The sequence below is a fragment of the Choloepus didactylus genome, chromosome 8, assembly GCF_015220235.1.
Source record: "Choloepus didactylus isolate mChoDid1 chromosome 8, mChoDid1.pri, whole genome shotgun sequence".
Lineage (NCBI taxonomy): Eukaryota > Metazoa > Chordata > Mammalia > Pilosa > Megalonychidae > Choloepus > Choloepus didactylus.
The window spans coordinates 22,139,004-22,155,777 of NC_051314.1; the positions used below are offsets into that span (position 1 = coordinate 22,139,004).

General features: G+C 35.6%; 1 protein-coding gene across 1 annotated transcript in view; it reads right to left on the reverse strand.

Moving 5' to 3' along the window:
• The window catches only part of RIC8B (RIC8 guanine nucleotide exchange factor B), a 151,249-nt gene that overhangs the window by 77,132 nt on the left and 57,343 nt on the right, over nt 1–16,774 (reverse strand). Inside the window, 1 exon segment of the mRNA XM_037846579.1 lies at nt 5,081–5,689. Coding sequence (XP_037702507.1) covers nt 5,081–5,689 — 609 coding nt within the window.

Sequence of the window (16,774 nt, forward strand, 5' to 3'; positions counted from 1 at the left end):
TCAAACTCACTTTTTCCCATAAGGCCACCCAACTGATCCAGCGCCATTTATTAAAAAGCTAACCTTTCCCCTCTCCACTTTAATGCTACCTGTATCATCAGGTATAACAATCAGTTGACTGTATATGTGCAGGCCTATCTGTAGACTCGTTATTCTCTTCCATTGGTCTATGTCTCAATAAATATTTTTGAGTGAGTGTTATTATTTAAGAAGTCTTACTTAAAGGTTAGAACTTGGCACATATCAGGCACTCAATAAATGTTTATTGAAAAAATGATTCAGCAAGAAAACATGGTGCAGCTTGAAGATTTCCTTTTATTTAACAATTCTCGTATCCTTTTTTCATATTTCCTTCAAAACCTCTAAAATAATTATGGAACTAACTTCTGTTACAATATGACATTTTAAATTAATTTCTGTAGGTGCTCACTGTTTTATCTCAAATAGTGTCCTTTGACTACTCAGATACCTGTACTTGTCTGGTGGTGCACATATCCATCGGTCCTTGTGTTTTCTCATTACATTGCACTGATACCTGGGTAAAGCAGTGCAGAAGTGACTGTGACCTGATAAGGGATCCCTAGAATAACATGCTTTCAAACATCAAAAAGAGATTTAGCAAAGTGCTAAAGCAGGAGTAAGGATAAGACCACAGCAGTTAATTTCTAGAATGGACTTTAGGTCCTGCTAAAGGAATCATCTACCTTTGGAAACATACTGCCTTTAGGAAATAGAAAGACAGACAGACAGAAACATTTGGCTATAAGGTCAGCACATTTCCCATTGAATGGGAAGAAATCTCCAAATTAATCTGCTGATAGCATCAGCAGACATGCAGGAAATTTAACAGTGAGGCATGAATCTAAAATGAACAAATGGCACTAATTTGCTAAACCTCAAGAAAAACCTAGCCATTAATTTTTCTTTTTTTGGTACAGTGTAAATGAAAGCAGTCATAAAAATACTTGCTACAACAATTAAAACCAAAACCAAACATCTGTATTTTCTCTAACTGTTGAGCTGTGATGGACAGAAAATACAATGCAATGATTAAGGGTATACACTCTGGAATCAGAGTGACCTGAGTCAAGGCTCAGTTCTACCTCTTACTAATTGTGGGACCTTGGAAAAGTCATTTATTTTGCTCAGCTTCAGTTTCCTTATCTGTAAAATAGAAATGCTAGTCCCCAACCTTGTAGGATAGTCATGAGGATTAAGTGAGATAATGTTTGTAAAACACTGAGCACAGTGCCCAGAACTCAGTAGAAGATGATGAAACAACAAATCAGAATGTCCTCTGAATTAAACTAATGGCTCATTTGAGTAGAGCTGAACTGTAGGACTGATAAGCTGATAGGATTCAGTACCTGTTTGTAACTGAGCTGGAGAAACAGATGAGTGATCTCAATAAATTAAGTCCATTAAAACATTATTGAATAAGAATTTCTGGAATGTAGATAGAGAGCATCATACCTTCCCCTCAAACTAGCTTTAGCACAAACACATGGTTTTTCTAAAATATAGGTAAATATTTACATAATTCTGAGGTGAGGAAGTCTTTCTTGGCATGATATCAAAGGCAGAAGACATAAAAGAAACGTGTGAGTTTGATTAACATAAAAATTCAAAGCTTTTGTATATCAAAGTTAAGTAAAGTAAAACCTATCAAAATTAAAAACTGACAAATTAAAAAGTCTGCAAACTATATACTAAAGGATTCTTGCTATATAAAAACTCTTACAAATGAATAGAAAAAAGCAAAATGTTGTTAGAAAATGAGTAAAAATACTATTATCAATTCACCAAAGATAAAACATAAAATTAGACTTTGAAAAAAGAATAACCACCTTCTAAGAGAAGTAATTTAAAATAAAATATCATTTTTCATACATGAAATTGGCAGAGATTTTTTAAAAGTGAAATACCCAAGGTCTGAAAAGGTATAAATTAGCACTAGTTTTCTGAAAAATTTGGCAATACATATCAAAAAACCATAAAAATTTGAAACTCTCTGACCCAACAATTACAGAAATTTATCTACAAAGATTTTACAACAGGAAAGTTCACCAAATCACTATTTAAAGTAGGAAACACTCTAAATGCCTCCAAACAGGACATTTGTTAAAGGTGATAAATCCTTATGAAGAAATACTCAGTGATCATTAAAAAATGATGCAGTAGAAGGTGGTTGTCAAAAGGTTTTTTTTGGTTGCAGAACCTTTTTACTCCCCAAATGAAATAAATCTTGGTTTCAACCTAAATTTAGTGAGAAACAACAATCAAAGGTGTTCTTTTTAAAGTGAGGATGGGAAACCTGAAACACTGCCCACTCATCTTCCCACCCACCCGTGCCCAGAGGCTATTCCTTGTAACCTTATGGCTTCAAGGAACACATTTTGAAAACCACTGCTTTTTTAAGAACATTTACTGTGAAAAATAATCAAGATTATAAAATTATGACTATGTTATATATGTTTATATTTATGTATTATACAATGAAGAATGATTAGAAAGATAAGCATCAAAATGAGATTAGTGCTTATCTTTGAATGGTAGGTTTATAGGTATTTTTCTTACTGCTTGTATGCCTTTTTTCCTAGATCATCTACAATGAGCATGTATTATATTCATGAGGAAAAATGTTAGTTATTTTTATTAAAGTTGAATTTTTCTGTGCAGTACATTTTCTAAGGCCCTTTATTTTAGTTGGTTATTTTAAAGTATTCACAAGTCTTTAGGTACATGCTCAACAGAAGTAAAATAAATGTGTTTTGTTTGACAGTCCAGGAGATACCGAAATCCAGGTAAATGAACTCTTTGTGGCAGGTTTCTCTGAGCCCTGGTTACAGATTTTCTTTATTCTAAGTTGTGGCTACCTCACTAAAAATACTCTATGTTCTGGTTTCTGTGTCTTTTCACATGCTGTTTAAGTTCTTGGAAATGCTCATCCCCCCCACATTCTTTATATGGCTAATTCCTTCTCAGTCTTCAGATCTCAGGAGAGGCCTTCACAGGTCTTCTCTGAACATACAAAGTATTCTCAATCATTGCACTATTTCTCTCCTAGCGCTTATCTCAATTTGAATTATATATTTGTTTAGTTATTTATTACCTGTGTCATCTACAAAACTGAAGTTTCATGAAGGTAGAGACTATGCCTATTATTTGCCAATATATTATACAATGCCCAGCATATTGCCTAGCAATTGCCCACAAATATTAATTGAATGAGTAAATGAATGAATGATTAAATGTTTGCTAAAATTTTAATTTCCAGACTCATGGAGACATTCTTGCCTAAATGAGTTTGTGAGGATCCTGTTTTCAATACTGTTTAAATTTCTAAAAACTTCAATAATAGCATAGAGTCACATTAACTGTGCATATTATATAATGGTCGTTATCAACTGATCCATGACTCACTACAACAGGCACCAGGACTGATGAGGAGCCTGCTCTAGGACGAGTAATTTATCATGCATCTTTTAGAGAATAAACATTCTGTAGCATGGAATGAAAGAGTATTTGCCACTTCCACATTTTCTATGACATCTTCCAGCCCCTGAATCACACTAATGAGGGCTAATCTCAATTTATTGTTATTTATTATGTTATTCCATACATGTACTGATGTGTAGTCAGTCAATGAATTATAAACCCTTTTTGTCAAGAATCTGAACAGTGTGAGCTACTATTTTGGGCAAAATTTAAATAACATGGGCTCCAACAATGGCAAACCAATAGTCTCAGAGGATTTCTTGCCACTAAATGGGGAACTTAAAAACAGCAAAACAAACAGTGTAAGAAAAATAACCATGGAAGGTACCAAATAAGCATAGAGACATAACATTTTAAATACTTCCAAATATTTAGTTTCAAAGCATAAATGGAGCATGTGGGGTTTTCACATCTTTCCTGCCAAGTCCCAGGAAAAACTGACCATACTACAGTCATCTAAAACAGCTGTTAGGACTGATCTTCAAATATTTAGTTTCAAAATACAGACCTAGTTGCAGTTTAAAACTCAGATGCCTGCATACTCCTAGTAAAAGCATCACACTGAGATAATCCTTTTAAAGTAGGCTGCTGGCAAAAACAGATCTTATTCATGGGTGAGAACTGCTTCAAATGGACAGAGCAAAATGTTAGTCTAAGTCCTAAAGGCAATTGTCAGAAGAGATAATTTACTTTGGTACCAAAATATCTCTTTTTTATTTTATTTTATTTTTTTAAGGCAGGAGCTAAATTTTACCAGTATTTAAGGTAAATAAGGGAAAATGTGAAACATTAAGATTTTAGAAGCAAGGAAAAGAGTTTATGTATACTTTTTTAAAATTGTTGACTTTCTTAAATTGAATTTCTATCATTTTTTTTTTGTGAGTACTCAAATATACGCTATCAAATCTACCTCACTTTGGGTTGCTACAAGGTCCAAGCCAGAGAAAGGGATCTTAAGTTCTAATTAAAAGTCAGATGGTTGACTTAAAATAACTATTCCCACACTCTGGGAGTAATTATGCTTGTTTTCTAAGACTATGTACAAGCATGGATACCTATGGCAGTTATCTAACCCTATAAAGTAATACCCTTGAAGACTGAGATGACAGGTGATACACATAGCATCTTCTATTCTTCTGAGCAAATATCAGTTCTTATTGATCAGCTTCAACTGGCTTGATTTATCTTAACTTTTCCTTAAGATGGCAGCCATTGAAAATGCCTATAAACTTCTAAACCACATTATTTTGTTTCCCTTTGACTCTTAATTTAAACCTTGATCCTGAAAGAGCCACTCTTAAAAAAGAGACAAGTGATAGCATATCTCAGCAAACTACATTAGGCATCTTACAAAACAGTAGTGCATCTTCATCCTTTTCTTTTGATGGGTGTTTCATAGATGGAAAGAATAAGACTCATGAGGGTTAAGAAACATATTCTGGGTCACACGACTGATGAGTAGGGGGAAGTGGAAACTACTTTTTCTACTTCCCAATTTACCACTTCTCCCTTGCAGGCAGCTCTAGGGATGCCCCAGAACAATTAAATTCCAGATAGATAAGAACACCCTTCTCAACCTTACCTCTTTATGCACCTTCCAACTATCTACTGTCACATTGAAGAGAGCTTTGAGGGCCTCGATGGCACAGTCTGTCTCCTGAGGTGAGAGAGGAGGTCCATTGTGGTCTATGGCCGATTCATACTCATCGGTCCACTTGATGCTAAAGGCACTTTCCAAGATCTGAGTTAGCAGCGGTAGTCCTTGGAGCTCATAGCGCAGTTGTGACCTGATGTCGGTGTGCAAAAGTGACAGGAGGAAGAGCAAGCGCAAGTCAAAGCACTTAATGTCATTGATAAACTTTCGGTCCTTGCACTTTCTCAAGAGATTACAGAGTTTTGCAGCAAGGTTAAGTTCCAGGCTGAGCTGCTGTGCCATCTGACTGTTGAACACTATGTTACACAGACATTTTAATGACTCCACAATAACCGGGAACTCTGACACCTTCTCCAAAGAATCATCCGATTCATTAAGCTTGGCTAGTCGCAGCAGTATCTGCATGTTTTCCTTGGTTGTTACAGGAACTAAAATCTTTTTGTCTCTGGAGAGAATGCGGAGAACTTCCAGGCAGGACACTTGACACGTTGTTGGGATGTCCTTTACAAGGACTTTAAATATGCCTTCACAGAGTCTCTGAAAAACAGGAACAAGTATGCAAAAATCATTATTTGGTTCAAATGATTTAAAACAGAATGTTTCTCTAACAATATATTTAATAGTAGTTAAGGATCTGGTTGGAAAAGGTTTTTATTTTTTTAATTACAGAATATTAATTACAGAATATCAGAATATTAATTACAGAATGTCAGAACAGAAAGAGACCTTTGGTACACTGCTTTCACTTCACAGATATGGGAATTGAGGGCCAGAGAGGTTAAGTTACTCGTGCTGGGCAAAGTGAATTCATGGCATAATAACTAGCATATGGGTTTCCTAACTCCTAGCCCCAAGTTCTTTCTATAAAACCATTGTTCTCTTTTAAACTGACAAGTTTTAAATGTCTTATACGGCTTTGTTTTCAATGAGTTTTAACATCTGACTACACATAATATAGGATGGAGGGCAAATCAGTCTTAATCATACCTGTTTCCTCCCTAGAAGTAAAGATTAATGCCTCAACAATTTGTTTACAATTGCCCACAGTACAGCTTTTATAAAAAGACTTAAAGAAATAAGCATTTTGCTGGGTTTTGGTTCTATTTGGTATTATTTCTTCTGAATATATAGTTCTATGAAAATAATCCCATGTTTTATAAACTCTAGAACCCTCTTTAGCTGAGATCTAATAACTTTTTTTTGTCAATATTTATTTATTTTAACATAAATAGGAATTTAATACATAATAAAGCTTGCATCACAAAACAGACACACATGATTAGCCATAAATCAGACATATATTATATATAAAATAAAATAATAATAACCTGCTTTAATTTATATAAGTCCAATTTACTTATTTTTCAATAATGAGGCCAAACCTCATTTTCATATTGCTTTCTAATCTTTTGCTTATTTTTTTTAAATATTCATTTTATTGAGATATATTCACATACCATGCAGTCATACAAAACAAATCGTACATTTGATTGTTCACTGTACCATTACATGGTTGTGCATTCATCACCAAAATCAATCCCTGACACCTTCATTACCACACACACAAAAATAACAAGAATAATAACTAAAGTGAAAAAGAGCAATTAAAGTAAAAAAGAACACTAGATGCCTTTTTTTGTTTGTTTGTTTCCTTCCCCCATTTTTCTACTCATCCATCCATAAACTAGACAAAGGGGAGTGTGGTCCATATGGCTTTCCCAATCCCATTGTCGCCCCTTATAAGCTACATTTCTATACAATCGTCTTCAAGATTCATGGGTTCTGGGTTGTAGTTTGACAGTTTCAGGTATCTACTGCCAGCTATCCCAATTCATTAGAACCTAAAAAGGGTGGTCTATATTGTGTGTAAGAGTGCCCACCAGAGTGACCTCTCGGCTCCTTTTGGAATCTCTCTGCCACTGAAGCTTATTTCATTTCCTTTCATTTCCCCCTTTTGGTCAAGAAGATTTTCTCCATCCCATGATGCTGGGTCTACATTCCTCCCGGGAGTCATATTCCACGTTGCCAGGGAGACTCACTCCGCTGGGTGTCTGATCCCACATAGGAAGGAGGGCAGTGATTTCACCTGCCAAGTTGGCTTAGCTAGAGAGAGAGGGCCACATCTGAGCAACAAAGAAGCATTTGGCAGGAGGCTCTTAGGTGCAATTGTAGGGAGGCCTAGCCTCTCCTTTGCAGCAACAGTCTTCCCAACGACAAGTCCTGTGGTAGAGAGCTCAACCCATCAAACCAGCAGTCCCCTATGTCTGTGAGCACATTAGCAACCATCGAGGTGGGGCAGGCCAATACCCCTGCATTCTCCACCAGCTCCTCAAGGGGGCTCTGCATATTTTTTCCTTTTTTTTTTTTTAATTAACTTTTTTTTAAATCAACTGTATAAAAAATAAAAAAAAATTAAAAAAATTAAAAAAACGTACAGTAAAAGAACATTTCAAAAGACCATAACAAGGGAGTAAGAAAAGACAACTCACCTAAGATAACTACTTTACTTCCAACATGTTCCTACTCTACCCCAAGAAAGTAACCTAATATAGCAACATTTCTGTGAACTTGTTCCTTCTACACCCATCAGAAATTAACAGATCATAGTCATTCCTGGGCATTCCCAGAATGTTAAATTTACCCATGATAGCTTATCTGTTCTTATTGGATTATCGTTCCCCCTTCCTTAATTGCTCTCTATTGCTAGTTCCCCTACATTCTACATTATAAACCATTTGTTTTACATTTTTCAATGTTCACATTAGCGGTAGCATATAATATTTCTCTTTTTGTGCCTGGCTGATTTCGCTCAGCATTAATGTCTTCAAGGTTCATCCATGTTGTCATATGTTTCACGACATCATTCCTTCTTAATGTCGCGTAGCATTCCATCGTGTGTATATACCACATTTTATTTATCCACTCATCTGTTGAAGGACATTTGGGTTGTTTCCGTCTCTTGGCAATTGTGAATAATGCTGCTATGAACATTGGCGTGCAGATATCTGTTCGTGTCACTGCTTTCTGATCTTCCGGGTATATACCGAGAAGTGCAATCGCTGGATCGAATGGTAACTCTATACCGAGTTTTCTAAGGAAGTGCCAGACTGACTTCCAAAGTGGCTGAACCATTATACAGTCCCACCAACAATGAATAAGAGTTCCAATTTCTCCACATCCCCTCCAGCATTTATAGTTTCCTGTTTGTTTAATGGCAGCCATTCTAATTGGTGTGAGATGGTATCTCGTTGTGGTCTTAACTTGCATCTCTCTAATAGCTAGTGAAGCTGAACATTTTTTCATGTGTTTCTTGGCCATTTGTATTTCCTCTTCAGATAACTGTCTTTTCATATCTTTTGCCCATTTTATAATTGGGTTGTCTGTACTATCATCATTGAGTTGTAGGATTTCTTCATATATGCAAGATATCAGTCTTTTCTCAGATACATGGTTTCCAAAAATTTTTTCCCAATCAGTTGCCTGCCTCTTTTCCTTTCTGACAAATTCCTTTGAGGTACAGAAACTTTTAAGCTTGAGGAGTTCCCATTTATCTACTTTTTCTTTTGTTGCTTGTGCTTTCGGTGTAAAGTCTAGGAACTGGCTGCCTAATACAAGATCTTGAAGATTTCCCTACATTATCTTCTAGGAGTTTTATGGTACTTTCTTTTATATTGAGATCTTTGATCCATTTTGAGTTAATTTTTGTGTAGGGTCTGAGGGAGGGGTCCTCTTTCATTCTTTTAGATATGGATATCCAACTCTCCCAGCCCCATTTGTTGAAAAGACTGTTATGACCCTGTTCAGTGACTTTGGGGGTGTTATCAAAAATCAGTCGGCCATAGATCTGGGGGTCTATCTCCGAATTCTCAATTCGATTCCATTGATCAATATGTCTATCTTTCTGCCAGTAGCATGCTGTTTTGACAACTGCCGCTTTATAATAAGCTTCAAAGTCAGGGAGTGTAAGTTCTCCCACTTCATTTTTCTTTTTTAGAGTGTCTTTAGCAATTTGAGGCATCTTCCCTTTCCAAATAAATTTGATTACCAGTTTTTCCAAGTCTGCAAAGTAGGTTGTTGGAATTTTGATTGGGATTGCATTGAATCTGTAGATGAGTTTGGGTAGAGTTGACATCTTAATGACATTTAGCCTTCCTATCCATGAAGATGGAATATTTTTCCATCTTTTAAGGTCCCTTTCTATTTCTTTTAGTAGAGTTATGTAGTTTTCTTTGTATAGGTCTTTTACATCTTTGGTTAAGTTTATTCCTAAGTACATGATTTTTTTTAGTTGCTATTGAAAATGGTATCTTTTTCTTGAGTGTCTCATCAGTTTGCTCATTTCTAGCATATAGAAACATTACTGACTTATGTGTATTAATCTTGTATCCCGCTACTTTGCTAAATTTGTTTATTAGCTCTAGTAGCTGTACTGTCGATTTCTCTGGGTTTTCCAGATATAAGATCATATCATCTCCAAACAATGACACTTTTACTTCTTTCTTTCCAATTCGGATGCCTTTTATTTCTTTGTCTTGCCAGATTGCCCTAGCTAGTACTTCCAGCACAATGTTAAGTAACAGTGGCGATAGCGGGCATCCTTGTCTTGTTCCTCATCCTAGAGTGAAGGCCTTCGGTCTCTCACCATTGAGTACTATGCTGGCTGTGGATTTTTCATATATGCTCTTTATAATATTGAGGAAGTTTCCTTCAATTCCTACCTTTTGAAGTGTTTTTATCAAAAAGGGATGTTGCATTTTGTCAAATGCTTTTTCAGCATCTGTTGAGATGATCACTTGATTTTTCTCTTTTGATTTGTTAATGTGTTGTAATACATTGATTGATTTTCTTATGTTGAACCATCCTTGCATGCCTGGAATGAACCCCACTTGGTCATGGTGTATGATTTTTTTAACGTGTCTGTGGATTTGATTTGCAAGTATTTTGTTGAGGATTTCTGCATCTATATTCATTAGGGAGACTGGCCGGTAGTTTTCCTCTTTTGTAGCATCTTTGCCTGGTTTTGGTATTAGATTGATGTTAGCTTCATAAAATGAGTTAGGCAGTGTTCCATTTTCTTCGATGTTTTGAAAGAGTTTAAGTAAGATTGATGTCAGTTCTTTTCGGAAAGTTTGATAGAATTCTCCTGTGAAGCCATCTGGCTCTGGGCATTTACTTTTGGGAAGCTTTTTGATGACTGATTGGATCTCTTTGATTGTGATTGGTTGGTTGAGGTCTTCTGTTTCTTCTCTGGTCAGTCTACGTTGTTCATATGTTTCCAGGAAATTGTCCATTTCCTCTACATTATCCTGTTTGTTGGCATACAGTTGCTCATAGTATCCTCTTAAAATTTTTTTAATTTCTTCGGGATCTGCAGTAATGTCACCTTTCTCATTCATTATTTTGTTTATATGGGTCTTCTCTCTTTTTGATTTTGTCAGTCTAGCTAGGGGCTTGTCAATCTTGTTGATCTTCTCAAAGAACCAACTTTTGGTGTTATTTATCCTCTCTATTGTTTTTTTGTTCTCTATGTCATTTATTTCTGCTTTAATCCTTGTTATTTCTTTTCTTCTACTTGGTTTAGCTTTGATTTGCTGTTCATTTTCTAGCTTTTTCTGTTGATCCATTAGTTCTTTGATTTTGGCTCCTTCCTCCTTTTTAATATATGCGTTTAGTGCTATAAATTTCCCCCTCAGTACTGCTTTTCCTGCATCCCATAGGTTTTGGTATGTTGTGCTCCCATTTTCATTCATCTCTATATATTTAGCAATTTCTCTTGCTATTTCTTCTTTAACCCACTGATTGTTTAGGAGCGTGTTGTTTAACCTCAAGGTATTTGTGAATTTTCTAAGTCTCTGATGGTTATTGAATTCTAATTGTATTCCATTGTGGTCAGAGAATGTGCTTTGTATAATTTCAATTTTTTGAAATTTATTGAGGCTTGTTTTATGTCCCAGCATATGATCTATTCTGGAGAAAGTTCTGTGAGCACTAGAGAAGAATGTGTATCCTGGTGATTTGGGATGTAATGTTCTATATATGTCTGTTAAATCCAATTCATTTATCAGATTGTTTAGGTTTTCAATTTCCTTATTGGTCTTCTGTCTGGTTGATCTATCTATAGGAGAGAGTGATGTGTTGAAGTCTCCCACAATTATTGTGGAAACATCAATTGCTTCCTTTAGTTTTGTGAGTGTTTCTCTCATGTATTTTGTGGCACATTTATTGGGTGCATAAACATTTATGATTATTATTTCTTTTTGTTGAATTGCCCCTTTTATTAGTATGCAGTGGCCTTGTCTCTCATAACATCCTTGCATTTAAAGTCTATTTTATCTGAGATTAATATTGCTATACCTGCTTTCTTTTGGCTGTAGCTTGCATGAAATATCTTTTTCCATCCTTTCACTTTCAATTTCTTTGTGTCCCTGTGTTTAAGATGAGTCTCTTGTATGCAACATATTGATGGTTCATTTTTTTTTGATCCATTCTGCGAATCTATATCTTTTAATTGGGGAGTTTAATCCATCTACATTCAACGTTATAAACGTGAAGGCATTTCTTGAATCAGCCATCTCATCCTTTGGTTTATGTTTGTCATATGTATTTTTTCCCTCTCTCTATTTATATCCTTTAGTGTACCCATACTGAATCTCTTTAGAACCTTTCTCCATGTCTCTCTCTCCTTTCTTTGTTTCTCTGTCTGTAGGGCTCCCTTTAGTATCTCCAGTAGGGCAGGTCTCTTGTTAGCAAATTCTCTCAACATTTGTTTGTCTGTGAAAAACTTAAGCTCTCCCTCAAATCTGAAGGAGAGCTTTGCTGGATAAAGTATTCTTGGTTGGAAATGTTTCTCACTCAGAATCTTAAATATGTCATGCCACTGCCTTCTCGCCTCCATGGTGGCTGCTAAGTAGTCACTACTTAGTCTTATGCTGTTTCCTTTGTACGTGGTGAATTGCTTTTCTCTTGCTGCTTTCAGAACTTGCTCCTTCTCTTCCATATTTGACAGTGTGATCAGAATATGTCTCAGAGTTGGTTTATTTGGATTTATTCTATTTGGAGTTTGCTGGGCATTTATGATTTATGTATTTTTGGTGTTTAGAAGATTTGGGAAGTCTTCCCCAACAATTTCTTTGAATACTCTTCCTAGACCTTTACCCTTCTCTTCCCCTTCTGGAACACCAATGAGTCTTATATTTGTACGTTTTATATCATCTATCATATCCCTGAGGTCCATTTCGATTTTTTTTAATTTTTTTCCTCATTCTTTCTTTTGTTCTTTCATTTTCCATTCTGTCATCTTCCAGGTCACTGATTCATTGTTCAACTTCCTCTAGTCTTGTACTATGAGTATCCAAAATCTTTTTAATTTGGTCAACAGTTTCTTTAATTTCCATAAGATCATCTATTTTTTAATTTACTCTTGCAATGTCTTCTTTATGCTCTTCTAGGGTCTTCTTGATGTCCTTTATATCCTGTGCCACGCTCTTCTTCATGTCCTTTATATCCTGTGCCATGGTCTTGTTGTTCATCTTTAGTTCTTTGATTAATTGCTCCAGGTTATGTGTCTCCTCTGATCTTTTGGTTTGGGTGCTTGGGCTTGGGTTATCCGTATCTTCTGGTTTTTTCATATGCTTTAAAATTTTCTGTTGTTTTTGGCCTCTTGGCATTTGCTTAACTTGACAGGGTTCTTTTAGGATTTGTAGACCAATTGAAATCCTTATCTCTAATTTGTCCGATCTACAGCTTCATGGAGTACACTTTCTCTAACTAACCAGCAGGTGGCGTCCACAAGCCACCTGTTCCCCTCAAGCCAGTTCTCCCCTGCTTTGTCTTTGTGGAGAGTGGGGGAGTGAGTCTTGTGGGGTCCAATTGGTGTACCAAGCTTGCATGTGTAGTTGGTGTTGCCCGCCCTGTATATGGGGCCTGGAAATCTAATAACTTTTAATTAAATGAAATGGCCCCAGAGAAGATCTTTTGTTGACAAAACAGCTAAAAAATTATTCCAAGTGGTGGGCTCCAAACAGGGCTCAGCTAGAATATTAGATGCCTTTGAGCTGATTACAAAAATGTGCCCCTTCCAGCCAGATAAACTGCAAAAAGGTATTCTTTCTACGGAGACAAATTACTAAAAGTGTCCCCCTTCTTGGCAGCCTGTGCTGGGACACATGTCTTGGGAAGCTCAGGGTGTAGACAGGATCTTAGCTCCTCTTTGTTTTCTTGGTGCAGGGCACAATTATACAAGTATATGCAGCAGTTCTGATTCCAAATCTTGGTGCCATTATATCAAAAACTGTTCTTTCAGGATTGAAAGGTGTAATTATTTCTACCATTGTCAAATTCAAGAATCACTGTTCATTCCCTCAAAATTCAACATCAGCTTTCTTCTCTATAAAATGCAGGTCTGAGTCTCTCAAGCTCATACTTTATATTTGGAACAAACAGACATAACCATTCTACTGCTGACCATTTTTGTGTTCTGCTACATTTTATTTTAAAACAACAATGACAAGAACTATGACCAATGAAAGATTTTTAAAAGTTTCTATTAATCTATCATCAGACTAACTCTTTAAAACGAGGCTACCTCTGGGCCAATCACTACGATCTTGCAGAAATCCCAGGCTATGTGCACCGTCTCAGTACATCCTAGTCATATAGCTAAGAAAATGCTAATTTAAAATGTTCTGTGTCTTCTACATGGAGGTGGGAAGAAACTGTACCTGACAAGGTAAAAAAATTCCATAACAATGTCAACTCTATGTCTTCCATACATGATAACTAGAAGCTACTTTCTTTTAATGTTTTTATATCATCATTAAACCATTTTGTTTAAATGAATGCAATTTGGGGATGCATTCCCAAAGGTGGTAAAGTATATGTGTCTGTTATTAAAAATATGTAAAGCAGGGAAAATTTTCTCCAATCTCATATATTTTACACCCAAGGCAAAAATAAAAAACAAACAAAACAAAAACACAAAATGTTCTACATACTACTTCATATTTGGTATATTCCTGGGGATGAAGTTAGATCACCTTTAATTCTCATACTTTTTTTTTTGTTTTTACTCAAGAAGAAATAATCTACCTTCTTATTTAAGAAATATGTAATATATATTATATATATATATAAAATTTGGATTTAGAGTTCAACATATCTAATAACACACAGAGATCTTTACCTCCTTCCTTTTGAAATCAAAACCAACAACAATAAGAATGAAATCCAAAATACTTATGGGCAATATGGCCTCTTGCTTCCTCTACCTTCAGAGTCAAGAAAGAAAAACAAGAGAGCATGGATATAAATTGAAATAGTCAAGCCTGTAAATGAAATAAACTTCGCAACTCCGGGATATAAGATGACTGCATAAAAGAGATTAGAAATACCTACAAAATTTACAGTTTAAAATTCCTCATCTAAAAGCTTGCAGGAGATCACCCAGCAACCAATGATAAGAATTCTAGTTTTAAAGCACAATTTTCAATTATAGCTGTTCTCCAACATGCCATCTCTCATTATAGATCTCACCTAATGAACGATAGGTAGCTTTTGCTGTAAAGGCTCTTGAAAAATAACATCATTTTTGGAAAATGACTCCTTTATTTATTTATTTATTTATTTATTATGGCACTACAACTTTTTAAAAAATCAAATACACACTTTAAAATACAATAAAAGAAACAATATTTAATATTACAATTTCAGGCAAAGATACACTCACTGCTTTACTCAATATAATCATTTCTACTCAGAATATTATAAAGAACAAATTAATGAATTGTGTACCACATTTGGATGGATCAAAAAAAATTTTGTGTATGTATGCCAAGCAAGGGTTTGAAGAGGTAACATTTTTTATGACTCCTCTCGATTTACTGAGTCCATGGGCTGTATTCCATGTTTCAAAGATGTTCTTGAATTTTGCCTTTATTTTGCCCTAAAGTATTTTTTTGTGCTACAGCTACTTTTTAGTTGATTTTATGCTTCCTAAAGCACGCCCTGCTCTCCTCAAACACCTACTATAGCTCCCCTTTGCCCACAGAAGGCAGCCGAAATGAGCCCAGTGCTCCTTTTCCCATAGTGTTCATGTAACAAACCGCACACCACCCCCGTACCCCCCTGGCAACTTTCTTTCCAGGTGTTCCAAATTAACTCCCAGTTCTCTGAACGTGATATGTGTTAAGCATACTACCTGCTTAAAGTCAGTGGTCCTGGGCTTGAAACTTGTTAAACCTGCCATAGACTCTATAACCAGAACAGTGTGGTGATTAAGAGTTGAAGGTTCTGGATTAAAATTGCCCTGGCTCTTCTACTTATTAATGGTGTAACTTTGGCAGGTTACTTAGCCTCTCCGGGCCTCATTTACTGTAAGAATTAAAGAGAGCACACATGTATACATGTATAGTGTAGCATGTGGTAAGTGTTCAGTACAGGCTATGTATTGTTATCTATTATAGTCTCAAAATCCTCAGCTTGGCATTTAAGATTCTCCAACCTGCTTTTTGAGTTTTCTTTCATACTATTTCATACTATTCCCTTATCAAACCCTCCTCTCTAGCTACATTCCTTTCCAAACTCTCTCTCCCTGAGCTCTTTTGCTTTCTTACCGCCTCCCCTTTACATTTATCAGCACTTTTGCCTCTTTGCTTATTTAAGTTTTAACCATTCTCCTGGGCTAAACTTAAAATCCACTTTCGACATAAAGTCTTCGCTAACCACTTCAGCCCCTAGCATCTCCCTCTCCAAGGTATTCAAAGCACTGAATGGTGTTTAGCACATTCTTCCCGTTAGTTTTCTTTTTAAGAGTTTGTCTTCCCTACCAAAAGCTTTCTGAAGGCAAAAAGGAGACCATTTTTATAAGAGAAGAAAATGTATTGTGGCTTTTGAGACAGAAAGACCTGGGTTTAATACCTGGCTTTTTGCCACTTACTGGTCGTGTGATTTAGATGCATTACTTAACTTCTCTAAACCTCAGTTTCCAATCTGTAAAGTGGAACTATTTCACCTATAGCTCACCTATATCATCTGTATCTCACATATATGTTATGAAATAGACAGTGACATATACACACACTTTGAATGACGAATTTTATTATGTTTTATTCTTCATAATCCTTGCAGCCCTTAAACACGGCAACCAGCACACAATAAGTATGCAAATAATTAAGAAATCCCCCTGAATCTCAAGCATTAGTAGAAGTCTATTAATGTGTCGACACTTCCCTTTCTAAGAAGGAAAAAGAGGAGTAGTAAAGGCTATTCTTGTGATTGTACTGGTAGAAGAATACGAGTCCTTTCATATAAGCTCCAGAAATTGTCTTCATATAAAGTTCTTTCTTCTGAAGTTTAAATTACATACATATATGTTTTTTAAAATATAAAATTAGTAAGACTATTAAAGAAAATAGGAAAAATGTTCTTAATTATACAATCCCATATTTTCTATATACAGTGTACAAAAGAAGGGCTTATCCTTAAATCTACTTGATTTTTAGTAACATACACTACTTTGATATATCGTTATAATCATAATATATATATATATAATTGTGTTTCCTGACTTTTTCACTTAACATTGTAACATAAGCATTTACCCACATTGCTACAGAGTCCTCATAA